General features: G+C 35.6%; 1 protein-coding gene across 3 annotated transcripts; it reads left to right on the forward strand.

Moving 5' to 3' along the window:
• Positions 1 to 6494: 6494 nt before the first annotated feature.
• Positions 6495 to 12539, forward strand: LOC123539182 (galectin-8-like). 3 transcript variants are annotated; one of them, XM_053546849.1, is made up of 5 exons: positions 6495 to 6581; positions 8095 to 8154; positions 8600 to 8688; positions 9072 to 9210; positions 11511 to 12539. In XM_053546849.1, the coding sequence occupies exons 1-5, from the start codon at positions 6528 to 6530 to the stop codon at positions 11619 to 11621; spliced, it is 453 nt and encodes a 150-aa protein (XP_053402824.1). In that variant the 5' UTR covers positions 6495 to 6527; the 3' UTR covers positions 11622 to 12539. The 3 variants fall into 3 exon arrangements, with proteins under 3 accessions (XP_053402824.1, XP_053402819.1, XP_045179633.2); XM_053546844.1 differs by having other exon boundaries at positions 6499 to 6581; positions 8997 to 9210; XM_045323698.2 differs by lacking the exon at positions 6495 to 6581 and adding an exon at positions 7019 to 7129 and having other exon boundaries at positions 8997 to 9210.
• The last annotated feature ends 7146 nt before the right edge of the window (positions 12540 to 19685 follow it).

Consider the following 19685-nt stretch of genomic DNA (forward strand, 5'->3'; position numbering starts at 1 on the left):
TTTTTTTTTTTTTTTTTTCCTCCAAAAAGACAGCATTTTTCATAAAAAGTTTTGGGGGGGCAAGGAAAATTTTCTTTTTCACACAGTTTTTGCCACAAGAGTTAAAAAGCATGTATCACAGGAGTACAAAAGCTGTCGCCGCAGGGAAGGGCCAAAGGGTTCCCCCAGAAGGGGGGCCCAGGAGTACACAGCATGTCCCCCGCAGAGGAGTACACCGCAAAGGGTCATTTGCTGCGAAAAAATGTATGTGCCGCGTAATGCTAGTTACTATTTCCCCCCATAAATTCCTCCAGCTACACCCGTGTAAATAGTATCCACACAAGTTGTACGCGGCAGAGCTCATTTGCATGTCAAAAATGTACTACAAACGTACTATCGGTGTATGTGCGGTGTATATCTGCGTACTATTTAAAGCCCTTTAAATTTTAGTACCCATCATTACGCTCATTACGCTGTATGTCACACAAGAAGGGACGCAGCAGGCCTTTTTTCCCCCCTTAAGGGACTGAGTTTTTTATTTTTTTTTTTAACCCGGTTTCCCCCGAGGGGACTATAGGGAAAGCCCTCCCTCCCTTTCCCTCTGTCCGGGCCGCAAATCTCGATCTTCGATTACTGGAAAAAAATATACTTCAAATAGGATCATAAAACTTGGTGGGTGGGGGTGGGTACCAAAAGGGGAATATTTTTGATTTGCACATCATGACTTATATGCTTTTTAGGTTAAGGTTCCCAAAAAAAAGTCATATTGAAATCAAAAAAAAATTTTTTTTTTTCTTTTCCCAAAAATCCCAAAATTTAAGCTTGTGGATTAACCCTTTTGGTTACACACAAAAGCTCCCCCGGGTAAACAAGTGTCAACACCCTTTAAAAATATGGCCCTTTTCATTTTAAAGGGCAAGCTCACGTTAAAGGTCAAATAAAAAAGTTTTGCCTGCAAATGAAAGGGTTTTTTTTTTTACTACCAGAATTTTTTTTTTCATAAATTTTTCTTTTTGTCATGCACAAAATCGTGGGTTTTTTGGGCAAAAAAGGGCACGTCCAAAACTTTCATCCCTTTTCTTAGGGCAAACGTTTTCACTGATCTTCCCCCAAACTTGCTGACAAAGTTTTTTGGTATAATTTTCTCGGCCCAAATTTGATAACCCCCAATCGCCCCAGGAATCTTTTTATTTAGGCCCCTTTAATTTTCTCAAAAAATGTGAATTTAGGCCTTGACATTTTTCATCTATTTTTCACCAAAATTTTCTGACAATGTTTTTTGGGGATAATATCTCTTTTAAGTGGATAATCAACACAAATTCCCCCCAGGCAAATTTTTGGGGTTATGGCCCCTTTAATTACTTAAAAAAAAACAAAAAGCGAACTTACCCTTTTGCCCCTTTTTGTGAGTAAACCGTTTTTATTTCCCAAAGGCGTAATTTTGACAGTCTGGCACTGTTATTGGGCTTAACACAACCCGGGAGGGGACCTTTTTGGTTTCGCTCCAAACTTTTATAGGGATTGTGGATTAAATTAGTGTTACACACAAAGTTTCCCCTGTTAAGACATTTTGTCCCGCACATGAAATGGGATGTCCCGGGTTAAAAATTCAAGGTCACGTTAAAGGTCAAGTGATAAAAGGGTTTTTGCCTGCACTGAAGGTTTTTTTTTTTACTACACGAAAGGGTTTTTCCCCTAATTTGACTATTTGACAAAGCCCATGACCATTGTTGTCGGTCAAAGGTTGCCGTCCAAAGCTTTTCCGCTCTCTTGGTCAAAAGTTTTTTTTAATCCGATCTTCACCAAAAATTTCTGACAAAGGGTTGTGGGGATAAAATCTGGCCAAGTTCGATAACCACCCAAATCGCCCTAGAACTCTTTGGGTAATGGCCCCTTTAATTTTTCGAAAAACTGCCAAAAATTAGCCCTTGGCCGGGTTTTCTAAATCAAACAGTTTTTTTTTTTTTTCAGATCTTTTACCAAACTTGCTGACAAAGTTTTTTTGGGCATAATATCTCGGGGTAAAATTTGATAACCAAAAAAATCGCCCCCGGCCCTTTGAAAATGGGCCCTTTAATTTTTAAAGAAAAACTGCGAATTTAGCCTTGGGCCGCTCTTTATTTTTAAATTTTCACTGATTTTTTCAAACCCCCAAATTGTGACCAAAGTTTTGGGGAAATATCTCGGGCCAAATTCTTTAACCCGCCAAATTTCCCTAGACACTTTGGGTAATGGCCCTTGAATTTTTTCCCAAAAACTGCAAATTTTGCCCCCTTTTCCATCTCTAAGTCAAACAGTTTTTATCAGATCTTTACCAAAATTGCTGACCCAAAGTTTTGTGGGGCCCTACTTCTCGGCTAAAATTTGATAAACCAAAAAAAATCGCCCCAAAGGACTTTTTTGGGAAAATGGCCCCTTGGGGAAATTTCTTGAAAAATTGTGAATTTAAACCTTGTCCCTCTCCCTTTGTTGAAGTTTTATTGATCTTTTACCAAACTTGCTGCCAATGTTTTGGGGCATAAAATCTCGGGCCAATTCGATAAAAACCCCCAAAATTTTCCCCCGGGGACTCTTGGGTTTTTGGCCCTTAATTTCTTGAAAAAACTGCGTAAAACAAAAATCAACGCACACCTTCACATATAAAATAAAATTTTATGAAAAACCGACACTTTTTTTGCAAAGTGTACACAAAAATTTAAGTCTTTTAACATTTTGACAAAGTTAAAGGGCAAAAACTCTGGGGTTTCTGAGTGATATCCCCCCCCAAAAAAACCCGGTGCAAACCCTTTTCATGCTGAATAACAACTCTGTGATGTTTGAAGATGCAATTTAAAAAAACTTCTTGAGAAAATTCACAACCTTTAACTTCCCGATGGAAAAAATTTCAACCTTTAAGTACCCCCACCACTCAACTTGTTTTTTAGCTTTTCCGGGCAAAAATTAAAGGGCCATTAAAACCCAAAATTTGGGTCATTGGTTTTGAAAAATTTTTAGTCAAACATATTTACAGGGAATTAGGGTCCTATTTCCTTCTGTTTAACTGTTTTTCTTTATTTTTTCAGAATCTGGGGTTACTCGAAGTGTATTAGTCACTATGGAAACAACGATATCTAGAACATGGACTAAACTTGTCTATATCAACGTTAAAGAATATTTTGAAACAGTTTATACCAGATACGAACACTAAGGCGAAATCTGATGGTGAAAATTCCTAATGAAAGCTGTATTTAAGTTGGAAGTTATATGTTACAAGCATAAGAATCTCTTAAAATAGACCAAACAGTTAACAAGAACAGGCTCCGTATTTATCAACGTTCAGTCTATAACTTGGACTTTAAAAGACTAAATTTTCTTTTTTAGTCTTAAATTAGCATAGACTGTGATGAAAGCATGCATGAATGTGCATCCTACCACAGAGACCACTGCCTGCTAGCTAAGCAAAATTTACGTTTTGCTCATTATTAAATTAGTATAAACTGTGATGAAATTTTGCTTGTATGGGTAGTCCTACCACAGTTAGGAAAGTTATGGTAAATTAAACGTTTGCCCCTCTTAAGTCTAACCTTGAGACTTTAAACTTTGATGAATACGGTCCCTGGATCAATGTTCATCAATATCTGGAGTCTGTATCTTAGACTTTAAAATGCTACCTACATCATGAAAAAGAAACTTTGCATAAATTTGAGTTTGAAGTGGAAAACAGCTCTCAAACTGCAGAATCTTAGCTTCATAAACTGATTTTAAAGATAAGTATGACAAATTAAATATTTCACTCTCTTAAATCTAAGTTTCAGACATCAAACTTTTATGAATACGAGCCTGTATCTTAAAATACCGGTAATGCTGACGTTTCCATTCCGATGAAACGACCTTGTCAAAAAAGAATGTACAAGGGCACTTTAAAGGATTTGATAAATAAAATATGATTTGTTGGAAAGTGATACACACAATCATCTACCTAAGAAGTCTTTAAGGTTTTTAAAAAATCAGTTTATATAAAAGTTTTGTATTTCTTTCTGATAACTATGCTTCTTTGCAAATGCACATAACCGGCCCAATGTTAATATATTTTATATCTTTATCTTTATATCTTACCTTAAATAAAAGAATGCATACTACAACTTTAAAATAATTGTCTACACCACTGTAATTGCACATGTACAGAGCATATCAGATATATTTCATGGGAACTCCTTGAATTTCTTTGGCATAACATTTTTTTCATAAGATTAATTAAACAAATGGGTGTCACTTCATTAGATAATTGAGCCGCGCCATGAGAAAACCAACATAGTGTGTCTCTGATTGCAATTATAAGGCTTTGAAAGCAGATCCATGCTGGTCGCAAAGCCACTATGTTGGTTTTCTCATGGCATGGCTCATATATTTTATGATGGAAGCTAGTTTATAAATTAAGCTAAGTTAAATATATTTGATAATGCTTTATGAAATTTCAATCCTTGTCTAATGTTGAAATACTTGAGTGAAAGATGAGAAAAGTACATCTTTAAACATAAAATAGGTGCCAATTTGCTGGGACTTTATTTTGTTAGATACTGCACAATGCAAAATTAGTTCAAATGAATATATAGTATATATTCCATATACCTGTAAAAAACTGACAATATGAACAAAAAGATAAAAATTCCGAATATTAAAGCACCCGATTAAAATAATTTAAGTTTTAAAGACTGGAAATTTGAACTTCTTAATTTAAGAATTTTTATTCTTTTATATGTTTGTTAACAGGCTGTTTTGTTTTGAAATTGTAAATGCACATCTGATGTGCATCAGCAGAATGCACCAAAACATTTGACACAAATGAAAAGCCACATTCAGTCAGTTTAAGTTGAATACTCACTATCTTAAAAAATGTAGTCTTGAGGAGGGACTAATTTGTAGGAAAACGGGTTTCATTGACAAATTTAAGATTGCTGAATGAGAAGCTGTGCTTTAGAAACAAGTGACAAGTAGCAGCTCTCTTATAATGTTTCTAAGGGGGTGTTGGGACACAACGTAAGGGACACAAGGGTCTTTGTATATAATCCTTTAAATATAACAACGTGGCCTTATTATGTCTCCCCCAGGAGACATATTGTTTTTGCCCTGTCCGTCCGTCCGTCTTCCGTCCGTCCGTCCGTACGTCACACTCAATTTCCGAGCAATAACTGGAGAACCATTTTACCTAGAACCTTCAAACTTTATAGGGTTTAGGGTGCTGGAGTAGACGACCTATTGTTTTTTGGGTCACTCCGTCAAAGCAAGGTCACAGGGGCCTAACATTGAAAACCATTTCCGATCAAAAACTAGAGAACCACTTTGACCCAGAATGTTGAAACTTCATAGGGTATTGGCATGAAGAGTAATGACCCTTTTTGATTTTGGGGTCACTCCGTCAAAGTCAAGGTCCACAGGGGCCTGAACATGAAAACCATTTCGATCATAACTAGAGAACCACTTGACCCAGAATGTTGAAACTTTTATAGGGTGATTGTCATGCAAATTAGAGCCCCTATCGATTTGGGGTCCCCATTAAAAGGGCAAAGGTCACAGGGGCCTGAAACATTTTCCTTTTTGGCGATTATGTTAGAATTATATATTTCATTTTGGGATTTGCCGTTGAATAAATTGATTGTCTGGCGCAGCTGAACGACCTACAATGATTCTATTCAAAAGGAATTCACTAAATGAGATACATTATTTCGATTCTAACACGTTACAAAGGATGTTTATATCATCATTGACGACATCCATGGAATATTTGCCGGTTTTCTGTTGGTTTCTTTTCCCGCTAATGTCGAGCGATAATGGTTCTTTGAAACACCACCGAAGCAAAACCGATTTTTTTTTCTTCCGTTTTTCGTAGTTTGCACAATATATCAATGAAAATGACCCTACATTTTGTACAAAATGAAACTTTTATTATTGACTCCAATGAAAAACAAGGGTGGTTACTTAACAGGGTAATCAAAAGCAATTTACAAAGTTATATCATCATTTAGAGGAAAGATTTAAACAACTTTTGCCGTCGAAGCAGATTCGATCTCTTAAACCTTTTAAAAGATTAACAGATAAATCGAATTAATCGTTTATTAATGTGTCAAAAAAACCTATAACACAGATAATCGGAAATATTAAATGTCTACATGTTTTGGTGTTTAGTATGAAATTATGCTGCTCTGCATATACTAAGATATTCCGAAAGGATTGTTTGGACCTAAAAACAGGAGTCAAACTACAGTATAAAATATCACTAGTTTACTCACCTATATACCTAAACCGCTCAAAATGTATCTTGAACATACGAGATCTAAACGAACTACATATTAATGAATCTCCAGTTTCTACTAACGGAATTCATCGGAATAATGAGATATCATTAAAACAAAAAAAAGCAAAAAACAGTAAAACTAGAAAAGGTAATAAAAAATGAGTAACTGCAACATGCATGCATATTAACACTTCCTCAATAGTAATCAACACACAAAATACGGATCTAAATTATGAGGAAGATATATGAAAGAAAGGGAAAAAAATGTCCAAACTATATGAGAGTTATAGCCGCTCCTACGGAGGAAAACATCGCAAAAATGGCAAACAAAGTAAGTAACTTCTTAATTCTTCAAAATATATATTTTATCGTTTATATTTTTGGCGTTGAGTGTTATCAACGGAAAAATGTATGATATCATTATAACAAAATAAAAACAGTTTACATTGTAGTATATATGAGCCGTGCCATGAGAAAACCAACATAGTGGGTTTGCGACCAGCATGGATCCAGACCAGCCTGCGCATCCGCGCAGTCTGGTCAGGCTCCATGCTGTTCGCTTTTAAAGCCTATTGGAATTGGAGAAACTGTTAGCGAACAGCATGGATCCTGACCAGACTGCGCGGATGCGCAGGCTGGTCTGGATCCATGCTGGTCGCATACCCACTATGTTGGTTTTCCCATGGCGCGGCTCATATAAGGTTATCAAAAATGAATAACTGCAACATGCATATTAACACTTCCTCAACAATGAGCATCACTTAAAGTACGGACCTAAATTATGAGGAAGATATAGAAAAGAAAGGGAAGAAAAGTCCAAACTATTTGAGATTTGTTGCCGCTCCTACGGCGGAAAACATCGCAAAAATGGCCAACAAAGTAAGTAACCTCTTAAATATTCAAAATATATATTTTATTGTTAATTTTTTTGACGGTGGTTATTTTCAACACATGTTTAAACTAATACAACTTTGAATTTGCAGTATCAATGTAAACAAAGTGTTGCTTGCCAGACTTCTGATAATACTGGCTAAATATGTATGTGTAGAAGTTGTGTTTACTTTTGCTGGGTATATAATGATTTCGATCTGTTCGACTAGAAAAAAGAGACGAGAAAAAAATATTTTGAAGAATTTCAAAACGACGGTTTCAGTAAATCATAGTTTGCCATCATTTTTTTTTTAGAAGCCGTGGGCTTAACATACTATTCTTCTGTTGCCAGCTGCTTAGCAAAAGTAAAACTAGAATATAAACGTCTGTATAAATAGTATCTAAGATAGACCGATTTGTCTGTCAGTTAAACAAAGATGGAAGTCAGTTGTTATATATTCTGCGATAAAGAACAGCATACGTGTGAGAAATATGAGAGGACACTATGGCGTCAATTATGACGTAAAATTGCCACCTGACGTCCGATTTATTACTATTCTGATGAATAAAGTCAATTACAATTTTATCATGACATTTAAATGATTATGCTAAAATGAATATAAACAATATCTTCTTATGGTTTGTCGCCAGTTTTTGCACGGTTTATATATGCTTGGATATTTAACCAATCGTTGCTAACGGTCCCATAGTTCAGTTTGTGCTCATCCGAACACTGAACCGTGGTAAATTTGACTCGTACACAGCCTTTGCCTAGTTCAAATATGGACTAATACTGCTGTGTACTCGTCCAGTAAATTTCAGTATTGTACTCAACTCTGTTAAATAACCTCATACTATTTTCACTTTATTCACAAAGTGATACACGTGGTAAGAATTGTATCTGGGTTTTGTGGTCATTAATTGCTTACCTTAATATTAAAAGTGTTTGTTTTTGTTCTTTAACATTTTTATAGAACCAACTTCCAACAGCGTCTGGTGGACAGCACCTTGGTAGCACACCAATATATAATCCTGTAAGTGTTAATGTTTTATACTAAACATAAACGATGGATCATTTGCAGAACACATAGAGTTACACCAATACAGCTTAGGTCATATGGCGACATTATCAGCTTTTGATAGTGGAGGAAGACCACAGGTGTCACTCAACTCCTCACATGAATAATTTTAAATCCCAAGCGAGGTTTCGAATCCACATTGGCGAGGCGTAAGTGGTTCGAAGCGTCCTTAACCACTCCCTCTTGGAGGTCACTAAATCTGCCTATAAAGGTACAGTTAAGATAGAACAGAAACTTAAGTACAGCATATCACAATGAGAGCAGAAAATGTATAATTTAAAATGAAAAATCGGTTAATGCTATGCGTTTGATATAATTTTGTTTTTAAAATCTGTTATAAAATTCTTCATAATCTTATTATTAAAGGATACATCTTCAGCTACATTGTTGTATATTCCAGACTGTCCCTTTCGTGTACAAAAATCTAAAGAGTGTGGTACCAGGAAAGATATTTTACATCAGCGGAATACCTTTTCAGATCCCGAAACGGTAGAGATTAACTCCACTTTTGTCGTAGAAAACACTTTACTCGTACATTGAAAATTCCAAAACAATTATTAAATATCAGACATTTTACGATAATTGTAAGTACCAAGTCACTACTAGCCACAAAATACATAAATCTGTTACTTTAAACTTGAAAACGAATGAAATGACTTTTTATAAAATAGTCACCGGTGGCTGTGAGAATTGTATAAAATTGTATAATTTGTTATCCTTGCAAATTTTAAGCCGATATGGAACGCTGATAAATATGCCATCAGTAATATGTTCAGATGATTCTCTTATGTTTACAGAATTACAATCACTTTTAAGAGTAAAGGTGATCAGGTGTTTCATTTTGACATCAGATTCTGTTTCCTTCATGACAGCAATGTAATAGTTAGGAATACGTATACCTGGCTCGACAACAGATGGGGCCAAGAGGAAAGAACTCTGAATGGACAATTTCCTTTCAAAGAAGACAAATTCTTCGAAATACTGATTCTGATTGATTCGGCTAGCTTTAAGGTAATGTACCTGTATGGAAAATCGTCTTTTTCCTATTTTCGTATCCTCTGCATGCGATTTCGGAATACTTCGGCCACAACAGAGAGTACTTTACATAATGACCGGAGAATGCCGAAATCACATACGGAGAATACGTAAACGACCGGAAATTGCCGATTATCTTTACGGGTATTTTTCTATTTTTTTTTTTGCTTACTAAATGATTAATTTATATGAAAAAGGCAAAGCCTCTGAGCGAGCGTAGTTTAAAAGACAAAGAAACTATTCACTGCTCAAAATAATTCGCGAGAACCTATCCACTTGAAAAGAAAAAAAACATCACACCTGTAACAGCGGATATAATACGTTGCAAAATTTATGGAAAGCCGGTGTCACGGTGACGTCATTAACTATTTGCCGCATTCATGCGGCTTTATGTTTATTTAATGACATATTTCCCATTTTCTGGCCAATGCCAAAGAAATTATTTTTCCCGACTTTGACGGAAGAAGAAAGAAATGACGGCCCCCTGACGTCATCGAACGTTTTTCATCTACATCTACATCACCTTGCCTCATTCGGCATACTTTCGTTATATTCGCTTACACATTGCTTTTCGCGCAATTGCTCTGTAGCTCTCTATAAGACAGACGACAGTCTGTTTATAGAATGCTATTTTGACCCTTCTTAAAGGGTCAATATTACGTTAAAAACATCGAAAAAGATCGAAGCTTTGGAATGCCATGGAGGAGTTTTACCTTGCTTTCTATGGAAGTACCTGCAAATGCAAAGGCAAGCTGAGAATCAGCGGTTGCAATATACAAACCCAAAGAGACTCTTTTAATGAAAGTTGTTACCGTTTTGAGTAACCGGTCGGTGGTATAGCAGTATATGTATTTTACAGATGTTTCAGTCTCAGTTAGACAAACGAGTCGCTGGCTAGCTTTAACACCATAGCTTACCTTATTGTTAACCTACGTGCTCGTCTTTTAAATTCATATCGAGTTATTTTGAGAGAGAGAGATGGTGAGGTCGCGGTTGGAATTTTATCTTTTATGTTAATTTCTAATCTTTATGATTCAGATAATGAGGATCTAGTTAAAGGCATTGTATTTATAGGCGCAATATTAAAATGTATGTAGACAAAAGGTTTATGCAGAGATGAGAGCGACATTCCGTGACGACGTATACCGACGAGACGTTTAGTGATGATCAGAGGGATATTTCATGATGACGTATATCGACGAGTGGTTTATGTAGTGATGAGAATGATATTTAATGAATTTACGAGGTTTATGTAGTGATGAGAGTGATATTTCGTGAAGACGTATATCGACGAACGGTTTATATAGTGATAAGAGGGATACTTCATGAGACGTAAATCAACGAGAGATTTATGTTGTGATGAGAGGGACATTGCAAGAAGACATAATTTATATGGTCGAGGGGTTTATGTAGAGATAAGAGAGATATTTTATAGAGACTTACATAAATGATAATCTTATACATCAATAGGGAGTTCATTTCATGAAAATATACATGAGTGAGAGGTTAATGTAGAGTAGAGAAGGTTAATGTATGAAGATATGTACACGAGTGAGAGGTTTATGTAGAGAGGAGGAGAAGGATATTGTATGAAGATATATACATGAGAGAAGGTTTATGTAGAGTGGAGAAGGATATTGAATGAATATATATACATGAGAGAAGGTTTATGTAGAGTGGAGAAGGATATTGAATGAATATATATACATGAGAGAAGGTTTATGTAGAGTGGAGAAGGATATTGAACGAATATATATACATGAGAGAAGGTTTATGTAGAGTAGAGAAGGATATTGAATGAATATATTATACATGAACGAAAGGTTTATGCAGAGTGGAGAAGGATATGGTATGAAAATATATACATGAGTGAGAGGTTTATGAAAAGTAAAGAAGGATATGGTATGAAGATAAATGCATGAATTAGATGTTTATGTAGAACGTAGAAGGATATTGTATGAAGATATATTCATTAGTGAGAGGTTTATGTAGAGCAGAGAAAGATATTGTATGAATATATATAGATCAATGAGATGATTATGTTGACTGGAGAAGGATTGCTTATGAAGATATATAAATGAATGAGAGGTTAATGTAGTTACTGAAATGCAATTTCATGAAGACGTAAATGGGTAAGACATTAAAATGTTAAGTACTTCACAAGCATGATTTAATGTCAGGGTTAACCGGCAATGCTTCTCTTTTGTTACTTTTAATCAAGTCAGACACATTGTGTTTTGAACAATTTTTAAAGGCGCTCGTCTATGTCTTTGTAGGTAGCAGTAAACAATCAACCTATATTAGAATTCATGCACCGAGTTCCCTTTTGTCGCATCGACTCGCTTCATATAACCGGTGATGTTCGGCTCTGTCAGGTCGGACCATAGTTATCGAATGGCCACTGAAAACAGCAGGATGATTGAGAAAAACGAAGAAAAACATCTGAATAACATTTACAAACATTCTTATATGTGTATATTACTTGCGCATATTGATATACATGTACTCAGTCCATTTACATTTCACGGTTATGTAAAACTGGTAAAAATATAGTTGAAACTATTGTAAAGATGCATGGAAAAAAATTAAAGTGAATTGAGAATACATATTAATGTCAAAATCATTATTTGGGTGAAACCACATGCAAAATTGATAAATGTGGCATAGATATGTACTCTTTATACATATGTTTATGTACTTTTATAATTTGTTGTAAAGACAGAAAGAGTTTCATTAATCTTTTTCATCATCCTTGGTAGTTAAATGTAACTCTTGCCAGCCATTGAATTCCGAAAGCACACACGGAGAATCAGTATGATCACTCTGGCCTTTATGCTACGCGAAACCCTAAGTTTCACGATTAAGGGAGGGTACTAAATCAAATTCAAACTATACAAGAGGCAAATGAAAACTGTACGTTGATGCGACAGCATACCTCCATTCCAGAATTGTTGCAAATGGTGTGGTAAACACTGTTTGATGTAAAATATATTAAGTAATGTCATCATTTTACCAGAAAATTATCCAAATCATCATGAAATGGATTCTAGTAAAGCCGATATTTGCAAATTAAACTTCAATTCTCCTCTGTTATGGCTGTATTTGACATAAGCACTTTCCTTGTAAGATATGAAATTTTAAATAAAATTTCCGCATTACGTCATCCAAATGTTAAGTGTTTAGGAGAAGACCTTTATAAGCTTAGTTTTCGGATCTTATCCTTTTTCAACATGTATAATATCGATATTGTAAATTGTAAAATGTAATATGCACATATGTTTGAAATAAAATATGTTTAAATCAACTGTTAGTGTCCTGATATTTAAGAGCGTGAGTCTGCAAGCAAATGAGTGCAGTTATAATGACACTGACAGGTACGTTTCGGGACAAATTGGTTCCAGTTCTTTCTATGATTTACATGGACTTATATCAGGCCTAAGCCCACAGTTATTTTTACTATATGTTCTATATAGGCGCTGGACACTATAGCAATTTTTCATACATTCCAGCCCCTATAAAAATAGCTGAACTCAACAGAACTATTCAAGAGAAAAAAATCCAGCCACAGTAAACATTGGGTTGACCGGCTCTTTTTTTCCACCATTTTGAACCAAATCACACTCTCTAGATGGCCACAAACAGGCAAAACAAGCCCTATCAAAAAGTCATGTTTTGCAATTCGACATTCTCATTCTGTCAAATTTGTGCATGTACCACTATTTATATCTCCTTTTAATAAATAGTTGATACTGGAAGAGATTTTACTGACCAAACTTCTCTCAACGTAACGTCGTTACCACCTGACGCCGGTTGCACGTGCAGCTCAACTTCCTGTCCTTCAACAATAATACCGGAAGAGCTTGCTGTAGACATCTTGAACGTCACAGGTTTGGAGGGTAGGTTCAGCGTTTTCAACAAGCGTTCATCACATAATGTTTGGTCAGCTCCCTCGTCAAGCAGGGCATAAGTCTTGCAGTACATCCCACTTTTATCTCTAATAAGTACAGGTATTATACCTAAACAGTTCTTCACATAAGATCCGCTTTTAGTTGCGCAATTTACGACAAATTGTTGATCTGTGTGATCAGATTTACTATCTACCCAACTATGTAAAAGAAAGTGGTGTCTAGATTTGCATTCTGTTACATTGCACCCAGTAGGTTTTCTACAAACGTTAGAAAAATGTTTGCCCTTTAAACAATTGAAACAAAGTCTGTTCTTTTTACAAACTGTTCCCTGTCATTTAAATTCATGGCTGTAAATTTCGTACATGAAGCTAAATCTTTACAACTACCTGAACAACAATAGCACTTACGTGACGGCTTATACATAGGATTGTTTACTGCACTATTCTTAGCAAAACTGACAGCATTACTTCTACGAGGTGCAGGACTCGGCTTTGACTTAAAGGTTCGATCTTCAACAATCTTACCATGACTCTTCTCATTTGCAAGGTCAAAGCCATATAGGGAAGTGGCGATTCGAGCCTTTTCTTCTACAAATTTCACTAGATCTGAAAAGCCCGGTTCCCTACCAGACTCGGTAATTGATTGTGCAATATCTACCCATTTACCGCGGACGTGCATAGGCAAACGTCTAACAATGCGACGTAAGTTGTCTGTGTTATCTATGTCTGACTTAAATCCTAACTGAGACAAAGTAATTTCACATTTTCTCATCTCAAGTGCTAAATCTGAAAGACCATTAGTGTCAGACGCCTTTAAGGAATGACCATTAACAATTTTGTCTACATAAGTTCTAGCAATGTTATGTGGCCTACCGTACCGTGAGTACAAAATGTCTCTTGCTCGTTTATAACCTTCACTTGGACTCAGTAGTACACAGTCTTCTATTGCACTCTTTGCCTCTCCGTCACAGTATTGTATCAAGTAACTAAGTCGTAACCTGTCGTCACGAACTTTACAGTCAATGTTTGTTTCAAAGTTATTCACAAATTTACAGTATTCCAATGTTGAACCGCTGAATCTCAGGAGCTCCGGCTTTGGTAAGTTGAATCCTTCTTGTAACGTATTTGCCAGCAACTGAAAAGCTGATTCTATGCTAGTGTCTGTATTTCTCAAAACGTTAGTGTCTGTATTTCTCAAAACGTTAGTGTCTGTATTTCTCAAAACGCTCGTGACTACATTCTCAGATGGATGCGCGTTCTGATTCATTGATCCATTCTTACGTTGCTCCGTTACCAAATGAGTGTTGTTAGGTGTATTTATAATTACACAGTCGTCATGTGCACTTTTTGTGTTCTTATCAGACTGTTCATGACCAGAAGTGAAATCATTTACTGTCGTCTGCTTCACATATGACGAATCTTGCACGTGCTCACCAGTTTCTTCCTCCAATGCCTCGTGCCAGACCGATTCTTCTATACGCGCTTGTTCTAATTCACACTGATATTCAAGTTCTTGCTGTTTAATTTCTATTTCTCTGCGCGCCAGTTCAAGCTCGTGTTTTTTTCTAAGAGAATTTAACTTTTGCTCAGCAATCAAACGTTTAGCTTTGGAACTCGCAAGTTTCGCTTTACACGTTGATGACGAATTGCACGAAAATTTCGTCATTTTCGTTATACTGGTTCGATGACTTCCATTGTTCATATCTTTCCTGAAACTCTGTGAAATTATTATGATAACACTCATAGGATTGTTCTAGATTTTCACAATCGGCGGGTTCGTCACATAAGTCTAGGCACTCCAAATGTATGTTCTTGAAAGCGTTGAATTTGTCGCACAGTTTCACATACAAGTTTTCAACAAGATCATCATTATCATGAGAAATCATGTATTGCTCCAACTCTTTATATACAGTTTCGTCAGTTGTGCACATTGTGCTGACCTTGACCGCTTAAGTCCTTGAAAGGTTTTATTTTCAGAGTCTGTCATCTTGTATCCAATGGTATCGTCACTGTTTCCTCAGTGGATCTACATCAACCGCTGGATTCGAGCATTCGATTATTCGACTATTCGAGAATTGTTCTGGGACTTGGATCAACTCAGTGACTAAACGAGAGATGCGCCTTTACTCTTTTATTTCTCTAGTTATAGCGATTCTCTGCAAATAAAAACATACAAACAACATTCATACAACGCTCACCAATTATTCATATACTCATATAAACAACAGATGTACTTTTGAACTTCACATCAACAAAGCTTGCACTATCCAATCATGCAGAAAATTAAACTTAGTCTATATATTCATTTTATGTTATTTAACAAATTCGATATCATAACTTCGAGTTCAATAATTACGCTTTAAATAAATTAACAGTATTTAGTTACCGAATTTGGTCTCTTACTCATCAAGTCTCATCAGAATAATTTATGTCCACAGTTAACGTTCAGTTCAGTTAACGTTTCAAAGTCTGGGCGGAAGTATAAACAACTTTGAAGTTGACGTCAATGAACGCCGCAAATTATCACGTGGCTGAAGACGCCAAACAGACGTCAAATGAATATCGTCAGATACAACTAATATTAGAAACTACATTTATGTTTCTAACACATGGAATGGAAAATTTTTGCCAAGACGCTACATAAACTCTGACACCGAGAATATAGCACCTTTCACACATATGGAATGGAGCATTTTTGCCAAGACGCTACATAAACTCTGACACCGAGAATATGGCACCTTTCATACAGTCATATGGAATGGAACATTTTTGCAAAGATGCAACATAAACTCTGACACTGAACGTACATTACGACTAGTAGGACAATAATGGTAACATAAATTACACCACGTAAACTCTTGTCTTTGGTATTGCTGCAGCCGGTCAGATTTTGGATTTAATAAACGTATTTCATGAAGTCACTTACAGAACAGTACCTATTGTCAAATTAACTGTGTCATATGACATAAGCCCTGCTAAGTCATTACTAACACTAAGTCCTGTCAACAAATATATTAATTGCTTTGACTTTATGATTTGATTTTTGTCGAAAAATATGCATAATTTCTGCAGCAGATCCTAGACTCGCGCAATATTATTCTGAGAAAGAACAAATTCATATTTCTGGATGCAAAGCTAATTTTCATTACAGACACAGAGTTAGATCGAATCTTAGAATTATTCTGGTAGATGAAATAAATAAGTTCTTTAACCAAAGTTGAATTGAAAATTTTGATATTAAAAGATCGAAACAGTGATGTTACAAATGACATCACATACCCGTTACGAAAATTGCATGCCAGTACTGTAAAACCTGCTTAAGCGGTAGCCTCTAATTAGCAGCCAACCTGTCTTAAGCAGCCTGTGTCTCGATCATTTCCCAAAATGGTCATTTATTCTATAAATTACCTGCATTGAGCAGCCACCTGCTGTAAACAGCCACTTTTCCCAACATTTATTTATTGTTTAATTCTGTTTTTGTTTGTTTACATTTCGCCAAACATGTGCACACTGCCGTGACCTCTAGACCGGATGTTCATTAGGGAAGGTCAAGTTTTTTCTGTAACGTTGACGAAAGCATAAAATATGTTGATAATCTCAGCAATCTGGAATATTGGGACAATATGACTTGTGCATGATGGAAGATAAATTATCGCTTGTTCAATATACTATAATAGGTACCCATTCACCGAACTGCGCGTTTAAGTTGAGAAATGTACGATTGAAATGGGTCAGTATATTTTCCCCTTTATGACCATGGTTCCTATAGAATACCTAGGGGTAGGGTATAACATGTAAAGAGGCATTTTCTTTCTGTTCTGGTGCCAGTGGTTTATGCATGTGTAAACCACGCCTTTTGTCGCACAAATTTAACATTTAACTCCCTTACCTTAGGAGCTTTATGCTGAATGTGAGCGTTAAAATGCAGGGTTTACACATGATGAACACAAGAGGAAAAATGTAAACCAGCTGTGCTGCTCTTAGTCTGTCATGTTTAAGTTAGTCTGCCTTTGACGGTGTACGAATACAAGATCATTTGCATTTTATATGTCAATCTCTTTCACAGAGTTGTAATAAACGTCAGACGTTCAATTACATTAACAGCTTAGCCAGAAGTTTACCTGTTGACAGAATAGAAAAGAGTTTAGAAAATACATGGTTTGCGATTTTCTCGTCATGTTAAGTTTTCATGATACTTAAGGAGTTTCTTGGTTAGAAGGAGATACAGTTTTATTGCTTTTACGCCGTTTTCAGCAGTGTTTAAGTTACACGACAGAGACTATAGCGTTCATTGAGAACTACAAGATAAGATTCTTTTAATTTAATCCACGCAAAATGTTTTATACAGGCTCCTTAAAATGGACTTTTAGTTCATGGTCTTAATATACGTATATTTTGATTTATAGCATCAATAAAAACGGCTTTATTTCAGTTATTTTCATATTTATCCGATGATCTCCGGATGCTATTAATATTTCTTCAAAAGATATTGTATGTTTAAATATCAATGGTATGTTATATACATGTAAAAATATGTTGTTATTATTATGCAACAAAATATACATGTACATATTATATTGTTAATGAAGTAATGTGACTTATAAGCCAATTGGGCCGGGTGCTTTTTGTATTCGTGTTCATTGTTGTAATTGTAATATGAATGCACAAATCACTATAAATAAACAACTACTTATCTGTTATCTATACGTTTTGAACCTATGGGAATTTGACAATATCTTTAGGATGCAAAATACAAAAACTACAAAAAACATTATAATTATGATAATCGAGCGGTCTCAGTTTTCTCAAATTATACGAATTTGACTGAATAAGTTCATTTTTCAAAATTATCTATTCCACTCAGTCGTTAGTGCACTCGCCTCGTACGCAAGAGGTCCCTAGTTCGTTCGAGCTTTGGACTAACTGCCCATTTCCCACCATGTGACATTTGGCGCCTAACATGGGGCCGTGACAGCATTACACTGATATGTCTTCGACACCTGCCATTGCTTGACTTATGAAGTACCCGCTGAAATTCGAGTACTGGGAGCGGGGTGTGAGTAGTTAAGGTGTCGGCCGCTCAATCCGGAGATCGTTGGATCGAGGACCACTGGGGTAACGACAACGCAATATCATATGACACAAGTACTGGATTTTCCTCAAAATTTATTAACTGAAGTTGGCTGGGTTTCTCTTGCAGACCGTAGAATTATGCAGAAATTAATATTAGCTTATAAAGGAAATAACGGACTGCTTCCAGATTACCTTATAGACATTTTTCTTCCAACAGTTCACAATTCTAACAACTATGAAGTTAGAAACAACACTAATTTTGTAACATTGCCTAGACGTCTCGAAATTTACTCAAAATCAGTTATACCCGATTCAGTAAAACTATGGAATAACATTGACCTCCCGACACGCAATGCTAACACACTTACATCTTTTAAGAGCAAATTGAAGAGTAAATTTAAGTCTCCAATTGTTCCGTCTTTTTATCTAATAGGAGAACGATTCTATAATGTAGTTCAAACTCGTATTAGAAACCGATGCAGCAACTTAAACCATGATTTATTTTATAACCATTTACGAGACTATCCCGATTGCTCTTGTGGACATGGTATTGAAGATGCGGAACATTTCTTTTTTAAATGTAGCCATTTTGCCGATGCTCGTCGATTGTTATTTATCAATACTCGAAGATTTCATCCTCTTAGTACTCACAAATTACTTCACGGAATTGATTCACTTACTATTGAGGAGAACAAATCTTTGTTTTTAGAAGTACAAACTTATATAAAAAATACACATCGTTTCTCTAGCACTGTCTCCTGATCTTTTGACTATATATCTGTTTTGAAGGCTCTGGGTTGGGCTGGGTGTGGGAATTCTGCAGCGGATGCGATGAGGTACACTGATTGATTTTACGCTTGTCTGTGTTAGTTTTATTGTTGTTGTTTTTTTTTCCTTTCGATTGTTTTTTCCCCTGCTTTTCTTCTATTTAATTTACTGTCTTAACTCTTCTTCTATATAAGTAAGTTTATATCTTAAAATTATATTTTGTTAAGCATGTATATTTTTTCCATATTAGACCAAACAAAAATCCGCCATTTAGTTTAATCTAACATTTATTTGACAGCCAGGGACGGACCGATTTCTAATGTTGGCAAAACCTGTGGTCCAACCCTTTTGGTATTATTGCACATTCGCAAAGTTACTGAATACTTCCTAATGTACAGTAGTAATATATATGTCTTGTATAATGATAGTTTGCTGTTGTATATATATTTACATATGTATCTGTATAATATTGTCTTGATGTACATTACTATAATGTCTTGTGTGATGATTACAATAAAATATGATTAAACTAAAAAAAACTGGATTTTCCAGGCAGCAGACTCGAGAGTGGTTCAAATAAGCTTGAAGCTTTCATCACAATCGAGCTTAAATAAATTAGTATAAATTAAATTCGAACACGAATTTAAAAATTGTGGAGAAATATGTAACGGTATGGAAAGTAAAAGTAACAACAAAGATATCC

Source organism: Mercenaria mercenaria, chromosome 1, assembly GCF_021730395.1.
Source record: "Mercenaria mercenaria strain notata chromosome 1, MADL_Memer_1, whole genome shotgun sequence".
NCBI classification, from domain to species: domain Eukaryota; kingdom Metazoa; phylum Mollusca; class Bivalvia; order Venerida; family Veneridae; genus Mercenaria; species Mercenaria mercenaria.